Source organism: Cervus canadensis, chromosome 18, assembly GCF_019320065.1.
Source record: "Cervus canadensis isolate Bull #8, Minnesota chromosome 18, ASM1932006v1, whole genome shotgun sequence".
Taxonomy (NCBI): Eukaryota; Metazoa; Chordata; class Mammalia; order Artiodactyla; family Cervidae; genus Cervus; species Cervus canadensis.
Window position 1 is genome coordinate 59,174,614 of NC_057403.1, and position 27,062 is coordinate 59,201,675.

Below are 27,062 nucleotides of genomic sequence, written 5' to 3' on the forward strand. Positions count from 1 at the left end.
AGTTAATGAAACTGTGAACTGATTTAAAGATAAATTTTGGCATGAGTTACATCTTAAAGAGCTTTAAATCTTAAACAGGTAGAGGGAAACATGGTGAAGGTGGATGAAGGCCGACAGAAGCTTGGAGAGGCGCAGTCAGACCTGCAGCAGAAGGCCAGCGACCACGTGGGGCTCGGACAGGCACGCGGTCCCTCTTCCTTTCCTCCATGAAGTGCATGCAGGGCAGGCAACAGGGCAGCGCGGGAGACGGCACGCGGCGGCTCCCAGGGCAGCGCAGGGCCGGTGCCCACACTCACCACCCACAGGGCGTGTCTATGCCCCGGGCGGCTCACAGCTGCGGCTGCAGGGTCACCCCGCAGACCTCATAATACGGCGATCAGCAGAGTCATCAAGGCTGCCAAATATAGACAGGTGTACACTGACAAATTTAAATATAAACAGAATCAAGGGTGCTTTTAAAAGATTAACTCAACTGTTAATCTTTGTTTATCTGTTAGGCAGGTAAACCTCAACTATCTGCAGAACTCTGTGATCTCAACAAGCTAAGACAGCCAGGATTCTGAATGGTCTTTGCCATTTTAACGCCTGACACCACAAACTGATTAGCGGGGAGGTCCAGAAGCAATGGATGATGTCTGACTAAGGTGACATGTGCCACAGCAAACTGACTCTAAATAAGGGCGGGGAAAAGACTTAACATTTAACTTACTTTTCACTCACTGGGAACTATTAACCCGCCTGCAATGTGGAGACCTGGGTTCGATCCCTGGGTTGGGAAGATCCCCTGGAGGAGGGAAAGGCTACCCACTCCAGTATTCTGATCTGGAGAACTCTGGGGACTGTACAGTCCTTGGGGTCGCAAAGAGTTGGACATGACTGAGCGACTTTGACTTTTTAACTATTAATGGTACTGAATAGTCAATAGTCTTCACTCTGGGCAGCTACAGATTATTTTCCCAATTGTATTAGTTATCTACTGCTGCGTAACAAGTGACCACAGAACTAACTGGGCTGAGACAATTTTAACCATTTGTTACCACACACACTGTGTGGGGGTCAGAAATTTAGGAGCAGTTTACCTTGGTGGTTCTGGCTCAGGGTTTTCCATACAATTCAAGTCAAGGTGACAGCTGGTCTCTGCCGTACAACAACGTGAATCAGCTATATGCGTGCATATATCCCCTCCTTACTGAGCCTCCCTTCCACCCAACATACATACACTACTATATATAAAGTAGACAAGCAACGAGAACATGCTCTTTAGGACCAGGAGCTCTCCTCAACTATCTGTGGTTATCTAAGCGGGAGGGAAACCCCAAGCAGAATGGATGTGTGCATATGTATAACTGATCCGCCATGCCGTGCAGCAGAAGCTAACACAACACTGCAAGGCAGACACACTCAAAAACAAAAAAAACAAAAAAGCTAAACTAAAAAAAGATGACAGCTGGCTCCGCAGTCACCCGAAGGGTGACAGCTTCTCGGCGGTCTCGTCACATGGCAATCGGCAGGAGGCCTCAGTTCGTCCTCACGTGACTGCTTGAGCATCCTTACGGCATGACGGCTGGCTTCTTCCAGACTGAATCATCTCAGAGAATAAGGCCAAAACATCAACATCTTTCATGGCCCAGCCTCAGAGTTCACATGTTCCAACTTCTGCAAGATCCTCCTGGTCACAGGTCGATACTATTCAATGTGGGTGAGGAATACCAAGAACTGATAATCACTGGGGCTACACTTCTCAGCGTACATTTGATTGCTGGCCTGCCTACCTTAAATCTAGGTATAGTAGTTGCTGAGCTGTGATTTAATGGAAAAATGAATTATAAAACAGGGTGAAACTGAAGGGTGCTAAAAATTCTAAAATTCACCCATAATCGGTACAGAGTGCCAATAAGTAACAAAACCCCCACGGGAATATTACAGCTTTCTCAGAACACTAAAAATAATCCCTTCTCTCAACTTTTCTCCTGGGTTTGACAGCCTGTTTTGGCTACAGTCCATCTCGTAATGGTCTAAGGTAAACTACTGCCTAACTGATCTTTTTTTTCAGAATTCCAGGCTGAGTAAACTTTGGAGCCTCCTGAATAATGTCTGAGAGTCTGTGCAGTTCTGTCCTTTCTCAACCGCCTCCACTCTGCCTCCCAGAGCTGTTCGTCTCATTGATTTTTCTTTGTTCCAAATCCACATGAAATAAACTGAGTCTTAAAAAGTGAACAGAATTGTCCACAAACATGACATCTGCTTTGCCACTTGAAGCAACAGGGCTGACTGGAAAGGGTTTGGGGAAAAAAGCACACGTGTTCTGCACCCTCATCTGTCAAGGCTCAGGTCTCCCATGACCCTCACCCTTGCTCTATTTTCTGCCCTGACCCTTTCACCCCACACTGTCCTCCACTTCTTCAAACAGAAGGCTGAAGAGGGGGAGACTTCTGGGACTTCTAATACAAAAGCATTTATAAGTGAAGCCTTCTCTTTTCAGAGGAATTTATCATACAATCCAGAGGAGACCACTTCTGATGGACCCCTAATATGCTGGAAAACTGCTATCCTTGGCATACATTTTCCTCATCATTTTGTCTTGAGAACCATCCCATGATGCTGAAATAATTATTCATATGCCTAGAATGTAGGGGAGGAAAGACCTGAGGAGGTAAGTTGAGATCCCGAGGCTACTAAATGGCAGAGGTGAGTGAGGCTGGAACCAGGAGTGTTTTGACGATTCTTCCCAGAGCCCTGATCAGACCGGACACTGAGCATAGTGGACGGACAGCACGGATCAACATGATGCTGGATGCTGGTCCTGTCCTTGGAGAAAGGTCCTGAAGTTTCCCTTCTGTGAACTTCAGGTAATGGATCACACAGGAGAATCAGAGGGGTGTGGGCACCTGGCTGGCCTGAAGCAAGACTACTAATCAGTCATGAGGCATTTGCTATTCTAAGACCGGTAAGTCTGCCCTGCTGGATACTGGTCGAAAAACAGCCAAAACACAGCCCTGCTCTTTCTACATCATCATGCAGCCTTAACAACAAGGATATCACAGGGCCCTTCATCCCGTATAGAAGGACAGGGTCCAAATGTCCAGTGAAAAGTCCTGCTTTACACAAACCTAGGATTTTGGGCACCTACCACATTCTTTATCACCTTCAAAAAACATCTAAGACCCTCTCCTCAAACTCCTGGGATTAAGTCCTCCAAGAAGAAGGAGGGCTTTTCGCTGGTACATCCCAGGACAGTAGCGACAGCAAGCTCTTTCTGGACGCACCCGTCCCTGGGCACGGCAGTCTTGCTCCAGCAGGCAAGGGGTACTGCAGGGACAGCAGCAAGTGCCCACCAGTGGAGTCAGGGCAGCTCCGAGTCGTGATCTGCCAAGAGACGGCCTCAGATCTTGCACACACTGCCCAACGCACAGGCCCTGCTCATGAGGGACAAGATCTCTGTTCTCTCCTTTCAAAAAACGTAACCAAAACAAGGCCTTTATTTGGGTCAAGGCTGTGGTCACTCGTTAATCTGATCAGTTTTCAGGCTGTTGATATCATGAAAACAGTCATAAGTGAAGTAAACCAGAGAAAAACAAATACTGGATAGTATCGCTTATGTGTGAAATTAAAAATATATATATTGAACTTATAGGAATAGAAAGTAGAATGTTGGTTGCTAAGGACCGAGGAGTAGGGTAGAAGGGGAGATGTTGGTCAAACTTTCAGTTATAAGATGAAGTTCTGAAGATTTAAAGGACAGCATGGTGACTATAGTAAACAGTATGATACTATGTACTTGCAAAAAGAGTACATGTTAAGCTTTCACACACACACACACACACACATATAACTATGCAAGGTGATGGATGTGTGAATTAACTTGCTTGTGGTGATCATTTCACAACACATACATATATCAAATCATCACGTGGTATACTTTAAATATATACAGTTTGACCAGTCCATTATACCTCAATAAAATTGGGGGAAAAGAAATGGAATGCAAGGAAAGTCACTTTCAAAAAACAAGTTCAAAGCCTGCTGCACTGGTTAACACATGAAATGAATTTGATTTTTAACAAATACCATTTATTTGGAGAGAAAAAAACCTTGAGAACATGGTATTCAAGAAGAGAAAGAAAGAAACTGGTGTGTGTCACGACAGTGCTGGCTTACACATTCTGGACCAGCTTCTTCAAAATACTTATCTGGGAAGTCTTAATGATTACCTAGTCATTCATCCATCCATTCCTCCATTCATTCACTCATCCACTCAGTAAATATGACAATTGTTGTTGCTCAGTTGCTCAGTTGTGTCTGACTCTTTGCGACCCTACAGACTGCAGCACACCAGGCTTCCCTGTCTTTCACCATCTCCCGAAGACTGCTCAAACTCATGTCCATTGAGTCAGTGAGGCCATCAAACCATATCATCCTCTGTCTTCCCCTTCTTCTCCTGCCTTCAGTCTTTCCCAGCATCCCAGTCTTTTCCAATGAGTTGGCTCTTTGCATCAGGTGGCCGAAGTGTTGGAGCTTCAGCTTCAGCATCAGTCCTTCCAATGAACATTCAGGGTTGATTTCCTTTAGGATGGACTGGTTTGATCTCTTTGCTGTCCAAAGGACTCTCAAGAGTCTTCTTCAGCCCCACAGTTCAAAGGCATCAGTTCTTTGGCACTCAGCCTTTTTTATTATCCAGCTCTCACATCGTATGTCAATTCATATGTCAACTCTCACATCATATGTCAACCATATGACAAAGGTTACTCGGTAATTCTGCACACTGATCTTAGGTTCTCTTCCATCAGCAGGCATGCCGTCTCCCCTGAAAGCTCACAGAGCCTCATCAGCGGACTTTACAAACCATGGAAGTCCAGCTGTTGGGAAGAGAAGTGATTCTCTTACAGTTTCACCTCCAGCAAACGGAGTTAGGAAAGATGGTTTCTCCAAGGACCAAGCCCTCTAGAGAAGAAGCCATCACAGAGCAAAAGAGAATTGCCTGGCCAAATCCATTTACAATCACAATCTAATAATACTTAACAGCACCCTATGGGATGGGCCTAAAGAAAATTATGAGAGTAATTACAAGCATCCACATTAGTGATCATTTAATAATCATCCTCCTTGGTGTATCTTTCTTCTTGAGATGGATAAGCTGGATTGCACTAGACAGACTTCTACCTCTGCTCCTCATAAGTCATGTGACCTTGGAAAAGTCCCTTCAACTCTATGTTTTTTTCTTTTATACTTTTATCATCTGTGAGGAGGAGGATATCATGGAATAAAGGGTATCATGGATATAGAAAGGATATCAAAGGCTGTCACAGAGTAACGTTCTACAATAACAGCTGCAGTGATACAGGCAATTGTGAAGAACTTTGAGAAGCAGAGATGGAAGGTCCCCCTGACTCCATATTCCTCCTGCTCATTTTCTCTGCGTCTGGCTGGTGAAATGAGATTCCTTGAAGATTCCTGGACTCGCTGCCACGATCCTGGAAGTGCCAGCCAACTGAAGGCCCCAGAATTACCCCCTCTGATTTTTGAGCTGGAGTCGGCAGCACCAAGCGAGCTAGAAAGAGGACTGATTAGAATCAGGAAGCCTGACCCCTAGAATTGCTGGCCAGCAGGCTGGACTGTCTCATCAGGTCATTTAAATGAGTATGTGATTAAGTTTATTAGATGCCACTTACAAAGTTATAAAGAAGGCTAAATAAAATATTGCATAGAAAGCCCTTAGCACATAGTAAGTGCTCCAGTAAATGTTAACTAAGATGGTGTTTATCATGAGAAAAGAGAAGACAAACACGCTTATTTTACGGAATTTTTATCATGATTTAGGACTTAGGAGTGGTTTTAAAAAACCTGCTGACCTTGTTAGCTAAATTACATTAGAAATAACAATCTTGTGTTAATCTGATACTCTCCAACACTTCTGTGAATACTACTAAGTAACATTTATCAAGATTTCCAAAAGTCATGGAAAAATATACCGAAAGGTATATTTTCAACTGTACCTCCAAGTGAATCCACCAAGAACAGATGCCATACCAGAAAAGAGTGTGTGTGTGTATGTGGGCAGGGGGTGCTGCTGGTGGTGGTTCTTCTGTGGACTGACAGCTCGGTCTTGTGGACACAGTGGGGGAAGGAGACAGTGGGAGGAACTCAGAGAGCAGTCTGGAAACATCTACATCACCATGTGTAAAACAGATAGCCAGTGGGAATTTGCTGTGTGATACTGGGACCTCCACCTAGAGCTCTGGGACAACCCAAAGGGGTGGGACGGGGAGGGAGCCGGAAGGGGGGTTCGAGAGGGAGGGGACCTGTGTACACCTGTGGCTGATTCATGCTGACGGTATGGCAGAAACTCACACAACACGGCAAAGCAATTATCCTGCAATAAAAAACTAAAATTAAAAGAGAGATCGGTCTTTATTTGTTTTAAATAATCAGTCAGTATTGGTTGACTTTGAGTGGATTCTGTGCTCTCTTTCCCCTGCCCCCCCTCTTCCAGTTTACTTCCTACTCCTTTGGTTTTAAAGAAAAACTCTGGTTCTGCTCACAGGAAACGTGGCAGCCTACTGCCATGTAGGGGCCCAGAGGTGAGTGCCAACGAGGTTATTCATTTTCATTGGAGTGACTACCATGCCTCTAGTCTTTTTTCTAAAAATGCACGAATTAATTTCTTTCTTTTTTCCTTCCGCCCTCCTTCATTCCTTCCCTTTCATTTCCAGTCACAGAATGTTGGGAAGTAAAGGGGCCTCTGTACTTCATCACTTTTTGCAGAAATGGCTCCCTTCACGTACAGTTTGATATTACACACTATTTTTACTCTTGGTAAAAAAGTAAGGCATGCATGACTGATAGAAGAATGTTCTATTTTTAGTAAACTCTTCTAAGACATTGTGCCATTATCTGAGTCTTTTTTTTTTTTTAAACAAACAGGGATCTACCTGATAAATTCTTAGGATTCTTCCAGGATAAGGGTTTGTGAGTATGCATCTATGCTTCTTTTTATTGGTTAAAGAGAATTTTTTGTTTTAGACTCCTTCCCATGAAGCTCAGTTAAATTTTCAAGTTTTTAATTTCTTTAATTTGTTGGCCATACCAAGCAGCAGGCGGGGATGTTAGATCCCCAAACTCCCTGCAGTGGAAGCTCAGAGTCTTACCCACTGGACTGCCAGTGAAGTCCCAAACTCAGTTAAACTTAATGCTGGTAGAAATAATTTATTTATGTTCTGGCTATATTCAACTCATTTTTTCATTCTAATTAGTTTCAGGTAAGTTCTTTGAAACATAAAATAAATAGGTCTAACTGCCTTTTCCATGTAGAGTCAGGATTCTCTTGTGAGTCACGTCAAGTCTACTTTGGAAGAAAGTGTGGCGTCCGTTGTTTGAAATAACACTGTTTGCTTGGGCTTTTTCTGAGCCAGCTGGCCCCTCCCCGTCCTGGTGGGCATTTTCTCCTCCGGTGGCAGAGGCAGGGGCCCTGGTGGCACCCCTCCGCTCAGCCCCCAGGGGCATCGGGACAGCCACGACATGCCATCCTGGGCACTTCCATCCTTGGCACAAACCAACTCGGAATCGGGATTACCTGGCGATCACCTACCAGCCAGCCCGGACCACGTCTACTCTTCCTCTTTCTGGATAAGGCGGCAGCTCAACTATCGAGATGGAGAAGGAATTGGAAACCCACTCCATTGTTCTTGCCTGGAGAATCCCATGGACAGAGGCGTCTGGTGGGCTGCTGTCTATGGCGTCACGAAGAGTCGGACACGAATGAGTGACGAACACACACTAACTATCCAGAGATGTGCCCTTTCAACGAGGAACGGCTAATTTTTCTCTTTTCTCTTGTTTTCCTTCTTCCTTGACTTTAAGATGTGGAATGGACTTGTGGAAATGCTTTCCATACGCTGTCTTATTTTCTCTTGTATTTGGGACTGCTCACAGTCACTCGGCAGAAAAGCGGCCGACTTACTGCACCAGACTTTTAAAAGGCTCCTTTCTGGCCTTCTATTTTGAGGACCCTCAAAGTGGAAGAATGTCAAACTTGGTATGAAATAACCACCCAGGATGGAGTTTGAGGTGTTAGGAAGAATGGTTTATAAAAAGCCTGGTTAAATATAGGAAGTACAGCTGCCTTCCAGGTAACCCGAGATCTGAACACCCAATATGGATTTAATGGTGGCAATCTATTTGGCCCATTTTCACAGATATATAATATACTGCACCTATTTTAAGATCTGGAGTTTTTCCTCCTTAGCTATTTCTCAACTTGACCAGAAAATATTTCTTCTAGTCTAACTCATGTTCCACGATGATCCATCCATGTGTTCCTCACCTTTATTTTTTCTGTACTAAAATAAATACATTCTTAACTATTATACATACTGCTAATATATTTTTTAAACCCAAATGTTAAATATTTCTTTATGATTTAATATTCTACCACCAGAATCCAAAACCCAAGTTTGAGTATTTTCCAGTCTTAAAAAAAAAAAAACTTTAAATAGGAATTTTAATGAATAGATGCCTGTGTGGCATTTTTTAAACATTTCAATCTGTTATGATTTTAACTATCTTAAAAATCCTGCTTTTTTCTCTTTCTTTCTCTGGGGTTCTGTTTCCTCATCTGTAAAATGGGGCCACTACCGGTGTTGTAGGTGACTTTAAGGACTTACTGGTAATCTGTATTTGATGCCTGGCACACAATGAGCTGCTGATGCATGAAGCACAGATTTTGGCATCTGTTTCACTAACCAGGCAGCCCTCGGTCACGGCGGGCCAGCCCACCCCAGCTGTGGCCCACCCATCCCACAAAACCTTCGACACACCCCAGCTGTGGGATCAGCAATTAATCATTTTAGAAAACACTTGGCTAATTTCCTCTGATCCCACTACTACAAATAGTTGCAGGTTTTCGTCCAGGTTCAAACTTCACATGGCCCTCAGGGTGGAAAGATGAATTATTTGATTGCAAGGAGTAATAGGAGCCCATGTGTCAGGCTGCTTTGCAAATCAATTCGCCTAACCCCAGAGATGCTCCTTCCGACTTAAGATATACGGCTTTACAAGGAATTTGGCAGCATCCGTGGCTGCCGTGACAGAGGGCAAGGTGCATGCAGATGTAATATCACCGAGCAGTGTAATCCGAGCGTGCAAGGAAAACAATGGCAGAGGGCACGCTGCGCATCCGAGGGGACCCTTCTGCCGTGGGCCCTGACAGCGCCCCCAACAAGCGCCTTACCTGACCTCCCTTGTCGATGCCTGTCTGTGCTCACGGGTTAGGGCAGCAGGACCGATGGTGAACAAGGGCCCGGTGCTGAGATGGGGCAAGACCCTGAGGAAACGGGTGGGAGGGTGCGTGCCAAGCAGTGAAGGGTGGGTTAAGCTTCTGTCTTATTTAGCTCTGCATCCCCAGGGCCTGACATGGAGGAACACCCAGGAACTGCTGGAGGTGGACACAGTTGAACGGCTGCCCCCAACACGTTAAGTGTGTTCACCACTGAGCAGCCATCGATATTTGCATATAGTCTTCAGGGCTATCTTATAAATACTTGTGGTGAGCTTTTATTAGGGTGCAGACTAGATTGACTGACTCATTCATTCATTCATCAAGAGTGCACTGAACGACTACTCTGCTCAAGGTCTGGCAACTTTTACACTCTGGGAGTTCAGCACGGAGGTCGGGACACAGAGCACACTAGAGAAATGTCAGAAACAGGAATCGATGAATCGGATCTGGGGGAGGAATGGCTGAGGTCTGCTGGAGAAGTATACTGTGAGACAGGCGGGGGACTCTTCTGTCATCCTCTAGGGTCATCAGAGCCCACGTGCCGTGGTCCATGTCCAACACCCTCTGGTACAGATGGACAATGAGCGTCCTGGGCCACTGTGCACCAGGCCGCCCTGCAGAGGTGTTTCTGGGCTGCAAGGTGCTTGAGAACCACAGGACGTTCAGCCTCTGATGGTGCAATAGGTCAGAACCAGCCCCTCCTTCGGCAAGTGCGGAAACGGAGGCCAAGAGAAAGGCTGCAATGTATCCCTGCTCACGGAGCAGATGCAGAACCAGGACTAAATGGAGCTTCCTGAAAAATGTAAGGACAGAGCTGCCATGCGATCCAGCCATCCCACTCTGGGGCATATACCCATAGAAACCATAATTTGGAAAGACACACACACTCCAGTGTTCATAGCGCACTATTTACAACAGCCAAGACATGGAAATGACCTAAATGTCCCCTGACAGAGGACTGGATAAAGATGATGTATGTATGTATATATGTATTCATATGTGTATGTATGCATGTATATACACACACAACAGAATACTATTCAGTCATAAAAAAGAACGAAATAACGCCATTTACAGCAACATGGATGTACCTAGGGATTATCATACTAAGTAAAGTCAGTCAGACAGAGAAGGAAAAATACCATATGATGTCACTTATATGTGGAATCTAAAAGACAACACAAACATATCTATGAAAGACAAACAGACTTGCAGATGTAGGGAACAGATCTGTCGTTGCCAAGGGTTGGGGGAGAAGAACTGTGAGTCTGGGGTTAGCAAACTAGTGTGTGTAGAAGAGGGAAATAACTATTGCAGAGCACAGGGAATTTTAGTCAATACTCTGTAATAAACTATGATGGAAAAGAACATGAAGAAGTATATATAATTGAGCTGCTTGGACATACAGAAGAAATTAACACAACACTGTAAATCAGCTAAACGTCAGTAGAATTTTTTTTACAAAAGCACTAGGGCTGAGCTCTGGGGTGTTGACCATCTCCCCTACCCCACTGGACCCACAGCACTTCCCCACACACTGCAAGCTCACGGGCGGACTCTCCGGGGCAGAGAAGACGGACACACCACGGACTGGCCTGCACACACGGGGCTGGCCTTCTGGGACCTCGCGGCGTCCTCAGAGGCAGCCTTGCTCCGCCCCGCCCGGGAGGAGAGACACATCTGGGGCCTGCCCCGTGGACTCCTCTGCTGCCTGGGAGCAGGGTTCAGCCTCACGGGGGCTCAGGTCAGGGCTGGGGGGAGCAGCGAGCCCTTGCTTTCCTCAGCGGGGCTCGGGCTCGGGAACCTGCGTGTTCCTCCCTGCCGTCAAACATGACGCGTTTTCCCAAACTGGACGGCTGGAGTCGAAGTCACCTTTGTGTTTCATTTGTGATCCAGCCCCCACCACCCACCCGCAGTTCTGGTCTTGGAACTATGTGAGGAGGTTAAAATTTAAAAAAAAAGAAGGAGGAGGAGGAGAAGTATATGAGGAGGGTGTCGCAGTCAGGGGTGGGTGTCGATGAAAATTTATGTGCTGAAAAACAGCTATGAAACATTTAATGTTTCAATGAACGTTTTATGTTTATAATAAAAAAGAAAAAAAATCCTCCAGCCAAGAAGGCCCTTAAAATGTTTCATTTCTAAGCAGATCCAATAAAAAGAGGCAAAAGGAGAAGATTTCCACCGAACCTTCTCTGGGGAGGGACCCCCCCCGCCAAAAGGGAACACGGAAAGGAAGCGCCCCCATATCATGCATTCCCATACCCGGCTTGGTTGCAAGTGAGCAGTGAGGAAAGGCCAGGACACCCAGGCATGAAAAACACGCTCGTTTTTCTCAAAGCCAAGTACCCGTGGAGAGAAGCCTTGGAGACTCAGGCTCTGGAAGCTGGTGGTGGAGGGACTTGGGGGCGGGGGGAGATGCCCAGTTCAGCCAAAGCTGGCTAAGAAATCTGACTGTAATCCATCAGTCCCCCAACAGGACCAAGTGCCATTAGGATGGGTTCTTCCAGGAAAGAGCCTAGCTGAGAGGACCTGGCTTTAACGGAGAGACACAGGTTCAAGTCCAAACGCTGCTCTGAACCGGCTCGGTCTCCTTAGGTGAGCTCTTCAGCCCCTTGAGACCCTGGTTTCTTGATCAACAGAGTGGCAACAAGCATCACGGGTGCTGGGGGCTGAGTGGTCTGCGCTGTGAGCAGGCAGGTGCGGGGGATGCCAGCGTGGGGAGGGACTTGGACAGCAGCAGGCTGTGAGCTCTGCGGGGGGGCGGGGGCGGGGGTGAGAACTAAGTCTGGACGTGGCGGGAAACTGCGGGCTGTTACGGCTTTGAGAAAAATGTGAGTTTTGTTCTTCTTTGCTTAACTGATGATTTTGGTCAAATGGGCGTTTAAGGTCAAGAAGCCCACTTCATGTTTTAGCTCCTTAGTAACTCCTGTTTTCCCCTTTGTCTTCAGGTACTAGACGCGCGGTGGGGCCCACGGCCACTCTCCGAGCTGGCCCCTTCCTGCCTCCTCTGCACGCAGCACGTAAATAAAACCCCCCAGTCCTGCGCGGCTCCTCAGACACACCCTGAGGCTCTGAGACTGTGAGTTCTGCTGCTACTGTGGGGTCTCTAAGCTGTGTCCAGCTCTCCTCGGCCCCGTGGACTGCAGCATGCCAGGGTCCTCTGCGTTCCACTATCTCGCGGCGTTTGCTCCAGTTCATGTCCACGGAGTGGGTGATGCTATCTAACCATTTAAAGCCGTGAGCTTTAGAATTCCTATTTGCTTCCACTTGTTATGCCCTTCCCCACACTGCTTCTCCGTTTTGCAAACTCCTACCCTGACCTCAAAGCCCAGCTGAAGCGCCACCTTCTCACTGGTGTCAAATGTCCCTGGCACAGTTCTTTGAAAGCACACACAGATTTCCCGTGCCCTGACACCCATCACATTGCCTCAGAAACATCGGTCACTTTTCTGATTTCTCTTCTAAACAGTGCTTCTTGAGGGCAGTGAAGACATAAACACCTTGGTACCCCTGGTGTGCAGGGCCAGGCGTGACATGGAGTAGATTCCCCAGGAAGAATTTGCCGGTGAATTGAGAAATGGATGGTGGGAAACACCACTTCCATTCTGTGATGACAGGAGCTGGGACTTCGGGCCTCGTTCTCAACTCGTCACCTCGCCCTCAGAGAGAGGAGGCGCCTGTGCCATCCTGGGCGGGAAGCGTGGCTCTCCTCTGCCAGCCTGCACCTTGCCCCGGGAACAGACAAGAACCGGCAGCTGACCTGCCATGTGGCTTAGCAAAGAAGTTGCTCAGACCGCTGCGGTACTGAGACAGAAAGATGCACAAGGGCCTCCTCCAGGGACGACGGTGGATGCTCCAGGGAGGAAGGTGGATGCTCCCTTCAGGGGCTGGACCAGGGCACTTCCTGCTCAAGCCCAGCTGCGGGCAGTGTGTGCTGGGGGCGAGGATCGTGCTCGGGAGACACTAGGGAGGTCCCTCCCGCCCTCCCAGAGGCCAGAACCCTCTCTGGACACCCAGGAAGTGGCCGGTGCCCAACTGGATGCTGCTGCCCGGCTCTTACCAGGAACCGTGACAGTCACGTCGGCGGGTACTGACTGGACAATTTCCAATGAATCCCCGCAGAGTTTCGCAAGAATGCCAGCTACCGAAGATGTGAAGGGTGGAAACTCACACAGCCAACCAAAGTGAAAACGAAACTGAGTCCCCAACCCGATGTGAACTGAAACCACAGTGCAGGGTCGCGCCTCTCAGACACAAACAGCCGAGCCCGCGTGAGTCACGGCTGTGGCCGGCACGGCGGGAGCGGGAGAAGGCCCGGCCCCAGGGCGGCCTGCCGGGGTGCTGGGGCCCCTGGCCTCCCACTCCCTGCAGGATGGTCTCCACTGCGGCGGCCCGGAGGAGGACACTTGTGGAGCGCCTACCACACTCCGCAGGCTCTGGCCGGCACTGGAGACACAAACATGGACTGGTTTTTACAAGCACCCCATCTCTAGAGACAAACCATTAGCCCCACATCCACACGAGGGCACAGAACCCAGGGTGTTTAAACAACTGGACCAGCCAGAGCTGGAATCTGCACACTTCCCTCCGACCAGGCTTCACCCGAGTCACGCCGGAAACCTGGATCGGTCATACGGGTGGGGGTTTTTCCTCTCAGTGGTCTCCAGACTGCTTTGATCATGCACCACTAGCAGTAAAATTAAATTCTGAACATACCCCCCAAGAACTGTACATTTATATACCCACAAATGATGTATAAACCTCTAGATGTAATATGATAAAACATTCAAAGAAAGGGGAATTTAAATGGGATGAGATAAAAAACAATGTAAACAGAAGCTGCGATGTTTTCTTCCCATAGCCTACTGCGGGGGTCATAGGGCACCCAGATTGAAAGATACAGGTTGGGGACTTCCCTGGTGGTCCAGTGGTTAAGACTCTGAGCTTTTCTACTGCATGGGGTATGAGTTTGATTCCTGGTTGGGGAACTAAGATCCCTGCAAGCCACGTGATCAAAAAGAAAAGAATGAAAAACAAAAAACAGGTTGCCCAGTTAAATGTGAGACAGTTTCAATTAAAAAAAAAAAGAATTATTCATTGTTTCCCTGAAATTCAGGTTTAGATGAGCATCCTGTATTTTTATTTGCTAAATTTGGCAACCCTAAGGGGTCAGCAATTATATTCTGTTAGTGAAAGTCACTCAGTCGTGTCCAACTCTTTGCGACCCCGTGGACTATACAGTCCATGGAATTCTCTAGGCCAGAATACTGGAGTGGTAGCCTTTCCCTTCTCCAGGGTATCTTCCCAACCCAGGGATCGAACACAGGCCTCCTGCATTGCAGGCGGATTCTTTACTAGCTGAGCCCCAAGGGAAGCCCATTCTATGTTAAGGCCTCAGTAAATATTAGAGGCTTTGTGGGACAACTACTCAACTGTCCGTTGTAATGTGAACACAGTCCTGGGCAATTCTCAAACAAAGGGTGTGACTGTGTTTCAATAAAACTTTATTTATAAGAACCAGACTTGGCCGTGGGCTGCAGTTGGCTGACCTCCGCCCTGGCATATCATCATGGGTGCATGCCCTTTAGGAGAGCCCTGGCCTGTGAAAGAGAAGAACCTGTTTTGCCCAGTTCTCCAATGACACGGCTTAGAAGACGGCACAGCCCTTGTCCTGCTTTCTCTGGGGGCTGGGAGTGGGGGCTGGTGAGCTGGCGGAGGCTGGGATTAACAACCCCTGCGTGCCGAGGGGAAGTAAAGGCGGAGAAGCAGGAGCACGTCTGAACCACATACATGTGCGCACACACAGACACACGCACGCACACGCACTGAGAAACTGCTGCGACCACGATACCACCGCTGGTGGACCTGCATTCAGCGCAGCAAATTAAATGCTTCCCCTGCCCCGATTACCAGCGACGCAATGGGCCAACTGGCAGCCTTAAGAACGCATTAACCTTCTTTGCCAAATCAATTCCAAGTCCCCTTCCAGCACTAAGAGGCAGTAACTGGCAGCCCATGCCCGGGAGGAGGGGGCGCCCTCTGTTACACTTAGCAACCTCTGCACCTGGAGGTCTGCACGCCCGCTCCTCCACAGTGACCTTCTGAGCACCCGGCGAGCCCGGAAACTGACGTCCTAAGGCGGCTCCCCCCCAGCTCTATAGCCTGCGGTGGGGCGGGGTGGGGGGGTGGACAGAGGTCCAAGCTCACGGCTACTGCCAACCAGCCCTCCCAGGACTGTCAGCATTTGCTCTGTGCAAATGGGGCTGTGGGGCTTCGCCTTCTGGAGCCCCTGGACGGGCGATTTCACACAGAAACACAAGAGGCGTGGCCGGCGGGCTGAGTCAGATCTGCACTGGAGACGTGCCCCGAGACCCAGCCCTTCCTGAGCTCTTCTTTCAACTTTAGGCTGGGGGCGCTGGGGCTTCTTTCTAAGAAATGGGGTTCTCAGAAGACAAAACTATTTTCCGGCTCAGAAGCACCGGGTGGAACAGAGGGCTGAGGCGGCCGCTGGCTATGCCTGGGGGCGGTGGGACAGAGGCTGGGGGCGCAGGGGCCCCAGACGGAGTCACTTAGGTAGCAGGAGCTGGTGACAAGGGGGGTGGACTGCAGCGCGTGGCTTCTGAAGCAGGGTTTCCTTTGGGGAGACAATTTGGAGGGAGTGAGCTGTCTACCTTTATGGAGGGACGTGTGTGTGTGTAACAAGAAATGCACAGGTTTCTTCTTCTGTCTGACCCCAAACAGTCAATATGTTGTTTGTTGTTGTTTAGTTGCTAAACCACGTCTGACTCTTTGTGACCCATGAACGATAGCCCGCCAGGCTCCTTTGTCCATGGGTTTCTCCAGGCAAGGATACTGGAGTGAGTTTCCATGTCCTCCTCCAGGGGATCTTCCTGACCCAGGGACTGAAGCTGCGTCTCCTGCATTGGCAGGTGGGTTCTTTACCACTGAGCCACCTGGGAAGCCCCAATTATTCAATAACATATCCTGTTGCTTTGGGTGTAATAAGGGGTCTCTGCACACCCTTCCCAGCTCAGCCCTCTGTTGGTCAGGCCTATTGTCATCCACCCAGAACACTCTCCCAGAGTTGGGCGGAATGCTAGAACTTCTGGAGACAGCTAGCCTGCTTTCTGAAAGCACACAGCGCCCAGAAGTTTCCTCAGTAATCACTGCCTGGGCAAGGTCCTAACGGTCCAAGTGTGGAGGGGAGGTCTGTGCACAAACCATCCTCCTGCAAACCACTGCCAGAATGGTCCTCGGGATCAGGCATTCATTCAGCAAACACCTCTGGAGTCAGGTACTCGGGCATCCGGAAGAAAACTCATGGCCTCAGCTTTGGGGAGGTCACAGCACGGCTGGGACATCCGAGGCTGCGGGGGTTCCTGGTGACATCCTCACGCCTCCGGGACTTCTCGGCCAGGGAACAGAGTGCGGCTCCCCATGCTTCACTCCAACGATGGAGAAAGCAGAGTCAGCCAGGGAGCCAGAGCTTCTTGCCACTGGACTTGGCCCATCCCGCTACGCCTTCCTAGGGCTAGGACGAAACTGGCAGTGCAGGGTGTGGCCTTCTGGGGGTCTCCATGATGAGGGTGAAGAAACAGCACTGTCCCGTGGGCATAAAAGCATGAAGACGGGATGCCGTTTAGGGAATGTTTCTGCCCACCTCTGCCTCCTGATCCTCGGTGCGAGTGCAGTGTGGCTCTGGGGTTCGGGGCCTGGGCGCCAGGACCAGACAGCCCTGGTCCGAGCCCAGCTGCGGCTTCTGTCCATGCTCACATCTGTCAAGCAGGCAGAGTCCCACCCGCTCCCCACCTGACCACTTCAGGGGCAGAAGCAAGCGACACGACAACTGAGGCGGCTCCTCAGACCAGGGAGTGTTAGGACCAGGCAAACAAGCCGCTGTTCTGTGCAGACATGCACGTGTCTGATAAAACTGAGAGACACAGGTGGATTTATATTTTAATATGCCAAGAGTCCCAGAGCAGTGCAAGTCCGATTATTTAAAAAGCCCATTTCCTTCAGGGTCTCTCATTGGCTACATGGAGCCAGATTTTCACTCGTCAACAACCCCAGAGTCTTACAGAGAGAATCTTCAGATGACAAATCACACATAAACACCAATTTTATGTCTAACTATTGTCATAACAAACAAACAAACAAAAAACATCACCCAGTGGCAAGAGCACACTCAGTACATAACATGAGGAAGGCGGAAAACCATCTACTCAACTTCACCAGCTCCTGAAATCCTCAGATGACAGCAGCCTCCTCTCTGTGACAACCTGCTGGACACGCATGTGGGCTTTCGCACGTCACTTCTACCTAATAGAACTGTTTTTCATATGATCCCGTCAGAACCTCAAACTTTCTGGCAGACAGCGGCTGCCCCTTAGGAGGCCACCGGGAGCTGCTGAAAGCCACCAGCCCATCCGGGCTCTGATGGCACGGTCCCTGTTACCTTGGAACCCACAGATTCCCCGGAGCACCTCATCCATGGGATGGAGAACGTGGATTGAGAACGAGAAACACGGATGGCAGGGAATGACCGACAGGGAGCTCGTGGCCGCTGGAGGCCAGGAGAGGGGAAAGGGCGACTGAGAGAGACCATCCAGGATGCGATCTGCAGCCTGTAGGCACTACCTCTGCTCACCCCTCAGGGACGGAGCGGGCCTGAGTCTACAGACGCCGAGAGGAGACGAGTGAACAGAGCACACAACACCCGCAGGCCCGAGAGTCCAGCTGGAATGTGCAAGGTCATGTCTGAATGTCCTTGAGGTGAAGCACCTCCAAGCAGAATCTTGCCTCCATGCTCATCAGGCTTCTCCAGAGAGATAGAATCAACAGGAAATACATAAACACTGACTCATTAATGTATTAACCACTGATGAGGAGCTGGCTTATGTGGCTATGGAAGCTGAGAAGTTCTAGGACCTTCCATGGGCCAGATGGAGGCTCAGGAAGCCTGGTGCTGCAGGTTCCAGTCTGAAGGCCGCTGGGTTTGATCAGGAAGGGCTGATGTTTTGGTGTGTCGAGAGGCAGGAAAATGACCAAACCACTAAGGCAGGAGTACTCCCCTTTGCCCACAAGAGACTCAGCCTTTTATGCTGTTCAGACCTTCAACTGATCTTATGAGGCCCACCCACATTAGAGAAGATGATCTAATTTATTCAGTCTACAGATTCAAATGTCAGTCTTGTCCAAAACCCCTTTGCAAACACTAGCTGGTACATTGCTTGACCAAGTGTCTGCATGCACCCAGGGCTCAGTCGAGCTGACACGTAAAATTAATCCTCACAGCCCGCTTACATATAAAGCAGCCCTGTCCGCCAGCTCGGCTGCACTAAGGGCCAGACTTATTTCCCAAGTGTGTAAGGAGATGGCTCCAGTCGCTAGAAATGGCAGCCATCAGCTCTTTAAGAATCTAACAGACAAGCAGGCTCATGAACACAACAAACATTTATGAAGTTCTGATTAGGACGATTATGGAAAAGTGCTCTGGGCAAATGTGACATGTAAATATTACAGGTAAATTCAAGACTTCTGAGGCTATACTCCTGAGACATACATGAAGGGGAAAAAAAAAATCTCTTTTCAATTCTCTTACAGTCCTGTACTTATTAGAAAAAACAAGTCTCATATCGACGTTTCTTTTTCCTCAATACCAAACACTTCAATTTCAGAGTCACCAGCAGCCGTAGGTTATCTAACTAGAATTTAAAACCACTGTTTGGGGCTCAGTGACTTCTGATGAATATCTTATAGTTACGATAAATGATACTGGTCTTCCATTTATATTAGGCATATAAAACTTTCCATAAAACAGCTGCAATTGGTAATCTAAGTATACACAGAGGTAGATTAAAAACAAACAATATGTGAAAGGAGCAAACGGGACAAAAGGTGCAAATGGGGTATAAAGACGAAGTTTGGGAAACACTGCTTCGCATTATTAAAATGTGAAAAACCACAAGAAAAGGGGGTGGTGGTAAAGGAATGGGTTTTGAAAAATTCTAGCGAGAAAAGATGAGAAGACAACGAACAGCCATCCACTCGGTGTCAGCAACGACATAGAATGAACGCCACTTCTTTATTCTTGCGAACACACCATGCTCATTCTCAGGAAAAGAGGAAGTCAGAGCTGTCAGAGATTAATTCCCAAGCCCTTCCTAAGAACCATAGAGACAACTGCTCCCACCTGCTTTGGGTCCAAAAGCCACTGGAACACAGGCCAGGTCAGGAATATTTCAACAAACTTCCATGGGCTTCCTTGCATTTTATTTAACTTAAGAATCTGAGTCCAATTTCCTTACTCTCAGATATGCCCACATGCGGTTAATGAAGTGTCAGGGCTTAATTTCTGGTAAACATTAGCTAAGATATGGATTAGAACACACTCCAGTTCTTCTACTTGTGCATCAAGTCATTCCAAAACTTGGAGGTGTAGAGCCACCACCACCCCTGCCCATGGACCCCGTGAGTCGGAATCTGCAGAGGGTGCCTGGGTGACGGTGGGCCTCCCCGAGTCGCCATGTTGGGAGGCTGGTCTCCCCTGCAGGCTCAGACGTTCACTTCGGGCCTGATGGTTGCTGCAGCCTCAGTTCCTGTCCGTGTGGGCAGCTCCCTGGGGTGTCCACACGTGAACTCGATTGAGCTTCCTTACAGCGTGCTGGCCAAGCTCCGAGGGTACGTATCCCACAAGAGAGACAGAACCAGATCAAAACTGTTATCACCTTTGATGACCTAAACTCGGAAGTCCTACAGTGCCCCCTTGGTACCACATTCCAATTAGTTAGAAGGGAATCAGTGAGGGCGGCCTCATGCATAGATTTCAAAATCATCGCCCCATGTCTATCCCCTCCCATGGCTACTGAGTTCCCGGGATTCTTGGATTCCTTATGGCTCCCTGATGGAACAGACTCCCCATACCCCTTATGATAAGCCGGGAGAGGTTATTCATAGGTTTCTTTTTCCCCTCAAAGATTTATTTCTCCTGGACTTGTGTGAGTGAGTCCTAAGCCATATCTTAGTTATGGAGTTGGTGTGCCCAAGACAGCCCAGTTCATGGACTACAAGGAAATGTTGGAAAGAAGAGAGGGAAGGAGGAAGGGAGGCATCAGGTGAGGGAGGGTGGGAGATGAGAGGGAGGGAGGAGAGAGAGAACACCGGATCTGAGGTCCTAGGCTCATCAGTGAAATTATCCTGATGTATATATATGCATGTGTGTGTATATACATTACATGCATATATGCACATACACATATACACATACACTGTTCAGTAAGCAATTTGACAAGATGTAACCAGAGCCTTAAAAGCAAAATAGCTTTATATTCTTAAGCCAAATATTTCCATTCCCAGCAACACTAAGAATTCTTCAACAACTTGTGGTAAGGAGTAAAAACAAAACAAAACAAAAAACCAATAAAACCAACAACAGTGTGATTGGTTCTGTGTCAGGCACTGCTGTGTGACTGCCCACATTCACAGTCTGATTCGAACGTACCCAGAGTCTTGGGAGTTTGGGCTGGGAGGGGTTCTACTATCTGGGAAGAGGCGTTTGCACGGCAGGTTCGAGAAGCAAGACTGTGGATTCTGATCCTATCCCTGACTGTCAGCAGCTGAGGGTCTGAGCACAGTCTCTACCCTTAGTGTGGGTTTCCCGTGGCTGCTCTAACAAACGACCACAAACCAGGCGGTTTAAAAAACAGAAATGTATTCTCTCACAGTTCTGGAAGCCAGAAGTCCAAACTCATGGTACTGGCAAGGCCAAGCTCCCTCCAAAGGTTCTAAGGGAGGATCTTCCTTGGCAGCACTGAAAACCTTGCTAAAAACCACCACCAAAGATGCCAACCAGAGACTTGAGAGCCCGGGTACGATAGAATCACAACCTAATCTTTGTGCTACCTGGCCATCTCTCTGAAGGAGCCTTCCCTAAACACCCAGCCACCTTATTAATTCATTAGGTTGCTTGTTCCTTCATGTTTTCATCCATCAGACCTGGAGGAATTCAAGTACCGTGTGAAATATCGGGACTTGGATTTGTGTGTGGTGGTGCTTTGTGGAAGGGGATGGTGCATAGTACGGGTTGGACTGCATCACTCCAAAATACATGATGGAATCCTGGACCTGAGTACTTGTGATATGACCTTCTTTGGAAGTAAGGTCTTTGGAGATGATCAAGAGTAGAATGAGCCCTAATTCAACAACAGCCAAGTGTCCTTATAAGAAGAGGAGAGATAGACACACAAGAGAAGGGCATGTGATGATGAGGCAGAGGCTGGCGTGATGCATCTATAAGTCAAGGCACACCAAGGGCTGCCAGCGATACCAGAAGCAATACCTTTCCTAAAGGAAAGGCATGGAACAGATGCTCCCCTAGAGTCTTCTGAGGAATCAGGGCCCCGATGACACCCTGATCTGGGACTTCTAGTCTCCAAGCCTTTGAGAGAATGCACGTCCGTTATTGTAAGCTGCCCCATTTGTGGCTTCTTTGTTACAACAGCCCAGAGAAACCAAGATAGCACGTGAATGCAACCAGCACCCATAAAACACCCACGAGGCATCAGGGGTTCTTTACAAGGTGCTCAGCCTCAGGAAATACAAAAAGAAACAAATAAAACTCACTGCTGCCTTTGAGAAACTCTTGAGGGAAAGAAATGGGGATGAGATATGCCTGGAAAACTCCACACACACATAAAACCTCATCAAATCATGTTCACTGCTCCCCAGAAAATGTCTCCTGGAGGGTAGAAAAAGTGGTCGTGTGATATTTACGCAGAGCTTATGGAATGTGGTTTTCAAACTCAAGGGCAAAGAGGTGATTTTGATGTAAGCCAAGAGGGAAGGACATGGAAATGTTTTCCTAGCTCCTTGTCATTTCACCAGGGGACTTCACATGTGTGGGTATGCTCCTCCAAATTCCCCAAACCGAGGGGCCTTGACCTGACCAAATGAATAAAGCAGGACATGCCAGTAACTCTAATAGTTTGTTATAAGGATGATCCTTGTAGTAGGTTCAATGTGCTAAAAAAACAAAAAGACAAAACTATGTGCCATAATTTCTTCTAGAAAAAGGAGAGGTATGAATAAATGACAGAAAAGATGGTTATTCTCATGAGTTGCTGCTAAAAGTTATGTCGATGGAAACTCTCATGTTGATAGATAGACTACAGTGAAAAATCTAAGTTGCAAGTTATTGTCAAGATAATACAATCCAATACCTTATTTTATCACTGGGGACTTTGTTCACTGCTGGTACCCAGAGTCCCTAGAAGCGTGTCCCAGCTCTGACGGGCACTCCCAAAAGATTTAATTATAGATTATGAATGAAGGGCTGAGATCCAGAACAGGGGGATGAGGCAAAGGCTGCTTGGATCTTCACCAAACCCGCTTCTTCCTTCTTCTGGGATGCCCTTAATTCTCGCCAGAGGGTGAGAGTGGGTGTGAGGAACGCTGCCTCCAGGCCCAGCCCAGAAACGCCTCTTGAGGTTGATGCTGTGTCTCCCTGCTCTGCTGCTGGGCCTGGAGGAGACGGCACGGTGGAAGCCCTCCGAGAATGGCAGGTGAGGCCCCAGATGGATAAAGCCTAGGTCCTCGAAGGACTCACAACAGACCGTGACCAGAGTGATAAATACATCCTTATTAAGAATTAAAAGTTCAGTCATGGAAATGTTAGGGTTATCTGTTAAATGAACGAGCTCAGTCTGATGCCAAGGAGTGAAGGTCTATCTTTGACCTTGGCAGAGAGCACACCGCCAGGAGTGACCCCGGGGGGGACTCCAGTGGCCAGAGAAGCCGCGGGGCTGTGGACACTGGAAGGCAGCTCTCGGGACTGTGAGAGCAGGGAAGAGCAGCTGGGGAGGAGCGCGGGGAGGGGGCGTGAGCAGGCGCCAACAGGGTGCAAGACGTTCACTCGTCATCACAGACCGGAGCAACCGGCCGCCCTGCAGTCACCCTGACTTTGCTGCCTCGGTCCTCATGGGGGGAACATCTAACAGCAAAGGCCACTGTGATAGACACTGACGTCAAAGGCAAGAGACCGTGCCTTCTGCTGCTGGGAGGTTTCAGAAGCTTCCCAGGTGATTCTAATACGCCACCAGAGCTGGGTGCGACCGCTGGAGAGGGAACTTAAAACCTACAGAAGAGGACTTCCCTGGTGGTCCGGTAGTGAAGATGCCATGCTCCCAAACCGGGGGCTGCTGCAGTTCGATCCCCAGTCGGGGAACTAGATTCCACAGGCCACAGCGAAGACCGGGTGCAGCCAAATAAATTGAATAAATATGTTTTTAAAAAGCACTAACATTCAAAATACTACTTCCAAAGAAAAACAAGGCTGGATTCTCACTCACTTAATAGTTTACATAAATAGCTCCTTAATGGGCAGGGAGCGCTGAGACAGTCACACGGACACAGAGGGTCTCCTGGCTTTGCTGTGATAGCCAACATTCTAGCCGCTACACACGTATTTGTTCTTGCTCTGTGGGCCTATTCATCGGAACAGAAAGCAGGCCCCTTTATTTGCAGGAAGGAAGGAGAACAATCTTGAGAGCATAGGCTGCATGCTCAGCACGGCGTACACCTTCCCTAGTCAACCCCCAGAGCACCTCTGTGAGGACGTCTCAGTCACTCAGCAGTTCAGAAAAGGCTCAGCGGGGGTTGAGGTCTTTCTTCAAGGTCAGCCAGCCAGTACGTGTTGGGATCAGGCTTTGAATCTAGGTCGCTCAGTCTCCAAGCACATCTCCTTTCTTTGTGGGTGCATGCTCAGTCATGATCGACTCTTTGCGACCCCATGGACTGTAGCCCACCAAGCTCTTCTGTCCGTGGGATTCTCCAGGAAAGATACTACAGTGGGTTGCCACTTCATTCTCCAGGGGATCCTCCCAGTCCAGGGATCAAACCCACATCTCCTGTATCTCCTGCATTGGTAGGCAGATTCTTTACCACTGAACCACCTGGGAAGCCTTGATAAAGTAAATTTTTCTGAAACGAACGGTTCAGATTGCCCTGAACTTAACACTTATGACTTCTAAAGCAGGGAAAATACTCTGAACTCTGGCCTTAAGCATCTTCATAGACTAATAACAAGAAAAATTGTTATCACCACATGCCTTTTTTAAAAAGCGACCTAGGAATTTGCAAGTAAATGTGAACAGTATTATAATGCGGTAGTTAAAACCTGAAGGGGAAAAGAGGAATTGTAGATGTTTTGAATATACTGGAAGAAAAAAAGTCCGTTCTTTTCATTATGGAAAATACTCTTTCCACGGGACACGTAAGTTAAGGATACTGTAGAAAGGACAACAGGCTGTAGGAAACTTCTGACCCTTGTCTGTTGCAAGACACAACGATGCGGCGCCCAAACCAAGAACCACACACAGGGACGTGTGAGGCTGAGAGTTACACGGATGCACGTCTACAAGTCCTCACCGACGAGCCACCTCCGTCACACGGGCTGGTAGGAGGCAGACGCTGGCAGCAGCAAACCCAGGAACTGAAAGGGAGAGCCCTGGCACGCGCTCCTCAGTGGCCCTGATGGCTACTCTGTCGTCGGAAACACACTCTGGGCTTCGTTCCTGGGGTGGAGGTCAGGGGGCGCACTTATCTTTTGGCTCGAGCCAAATTTTAAATGCAGCTTTGTGGCTCCTGATTAAACAGCTGACTATGCTCTCACCCGGCAATTATTGACTGTGCCGTAGAGGCAGGCACTCCGATATGCCCTGCCTAAGACACTTGGGGAATAACCTGAAATCCTGCAAGAGACAGACAAGTGGGGACCGGTGGAAATTTGCAGTGTAACCCAAGCTTGCGGAAGCATGAAAGTCGAGGGTTGTCTTTTATAGAGTCAGAGCCTCAAGTTCAAATCCAGGGTCAAGAATGTGAAACACTGGCAGGCTTCCGAGGACAAATAAGGGTGGTCTGAACATCTGACTCTGCTTCTCAAAGGCTCATTGTGATAAAAGATTCTGAGGTGCAGCAACTGACTCCTGAGGACTTTTCCAGAACAACAGTGTCATTTTTAAAAAAGGCGGGGGTGGTGGGAGAAAAGGGGGAAAGAACATGGCAAATATTAAAACATAAAGGGAGGTGTAAGTACTTTTTTGTATTTTTGTTTGTTTTTAAAACAGATATGGCCACTCGCAAACAAAATTTCTTGGGAGAAGAAAGAAAATAATTTAGAAAGACCTATATACCTGTCATGCTCAGATTATGATGAAGATTCTGTGTCTCACAGGTGCACATGATTGTCGAGTCCATCAGACAAACCACAGTGGGCCTGAAGTCTTACTGGTGGGGTCTAACAGGAACACATCAATTTTCAAACACTAACAGTTTTAAATTAGGACAAGAAGGAATGTTGTTAGGAAGACTAAGAAGCAAGAGGGAAGCATTTTCAACTTGCAGAATAACAATACGATTAAATTGAAATCGTTGTTTTCTGAACACAGTCGTTCTATAAAATGTACAGTAACGCTTTTATATGTAAATTATCTAAACTAAAAAAAAAAAAAAAACCCTTTCACTGTAAATTGAACTGAGACTGGCTTAGAGTAGAACACTTTGGTGAAAACGTGCTTCAAATGAATAAAACGGCAAAGTGAAACAAGATTTTGCAGAGACATACTGCAAAGTAAACACTAGGTTCTTCTTTCCTTTTTTTGTTCTTTATTTGTTTTGTTTTTGATTGATGGCTGAGAGAAACAGATAAAACTCTCACCTACGGATTCATTTTTAACTACTGCTTAAAGTTAACTGCTATTTTCCATTTGGTAAATCACAAACATTACTAATACATTTCAGACGCGGTAAGGATACACAGAAATACTATAAGCCAGCCTAAGACAGGAGAAACGAACTTATCTCGATCAAGATGCTTATTTCAAAATGTGCTTCAATGTGCCCTGGGGTCTCCTCCCTTTTTAAAAAATCGTATTTAACACCTGCCCCCCCCCCATTTTCTTAATGAACACCACAGACGTCTCCCATTTGTCAGCATTTCACCCTGGTGCTCTTCCTTGGATGCCTGTTTTAACATCTTAGACCTTTTCACTTCACATGTGACCATCTCCCCAACGAGGCTGCGTCCTCTTTTCAGGCAAGCTTGATATTTCTTTTTTTCTTCTTTCTTTGAGCTGACACCCCCAACAGAAGATTCAGCAAGCAGTGGTCTCATAAGAATGGGTGAGCAGCAGCGATGGTGAAGGAGATGGGCATGGGGGAGTCTCCCCAGAATAACCCACTGGCCATGGTCACCGGCTCTGCGTCAAGGGCGAGGTGCACGGGCTGCTTCTGTGGTGACATCATCCACTGGACAACAGGCTGGGAGAGAAAGAGATTGCCGGCCAAGCAGAGGACGCATGACGGGGCTTGGGTTTGAAGGCAGGTGTGTGATGGGGAGGACCACAGTCTTCACCAACCCCCTAAGTTCTGATGGGCAGGGATTCTGCTCATTTCATTCACACCCTCAATTCTACAGCTTTCTACAGTGCCTGGGGCCTTATAGAGTTTTAGTAAATGAATGACGTTTCAGTTCCATCTATTTGAAAAGAGCCCCAGATGCTATATATTTTTCCGAGATCTGGACCAGTTACCCCATCCTCTGCCCTTCTCCTTAGCTCCCTCCATCCCTCTATTCATTTCTCCCCTGTTTGAGTCAGCAGAACAATTCCTGGCATGTATCAGGGGCTCCATAAATATCTGTCACCTTAAATAAATACTTTCTGTTCAAAAACTTTTCTTAGATAAACTAGGAGTCTCCTAAGCTATGCATTTTCCCCACCAAGATTATGGAGAA

At 47.9% G+C, this 27,062-nt stretch overlaps 1 protein-coding gene across 5 annotated transcripts in view; it reads right to left on the reverse strand.

Annotated features, from left to right (window-relative positions):
• The window catches only part of WWOX (WW domain containing oxidoreductase), an 886,111-nt gene that overhangs the window by 371,739 nt on the left and 487,310 nt on the right, over positions 1–27,062 (reverse strand). Inside the window, exon 9 of one of the 5 annotated variants that reach the window (XM_043436489.1) lies at positions 11,275–26,587. The exons of the other annotated variants lie outside the window; for them this stretch is intronic. Coding sequence (XP_043292424.1) covers positions 26,438–26,587 — 150 coding nt within the window. The 3' untranslated portion in view covers positions 11,275–26,437. Of the gene's footprint in view, positions 1–11,274; positions 26,588–27,062 lie in introns of those variants that run through there. 5 annotated transcript variants of the gene reach the window in all.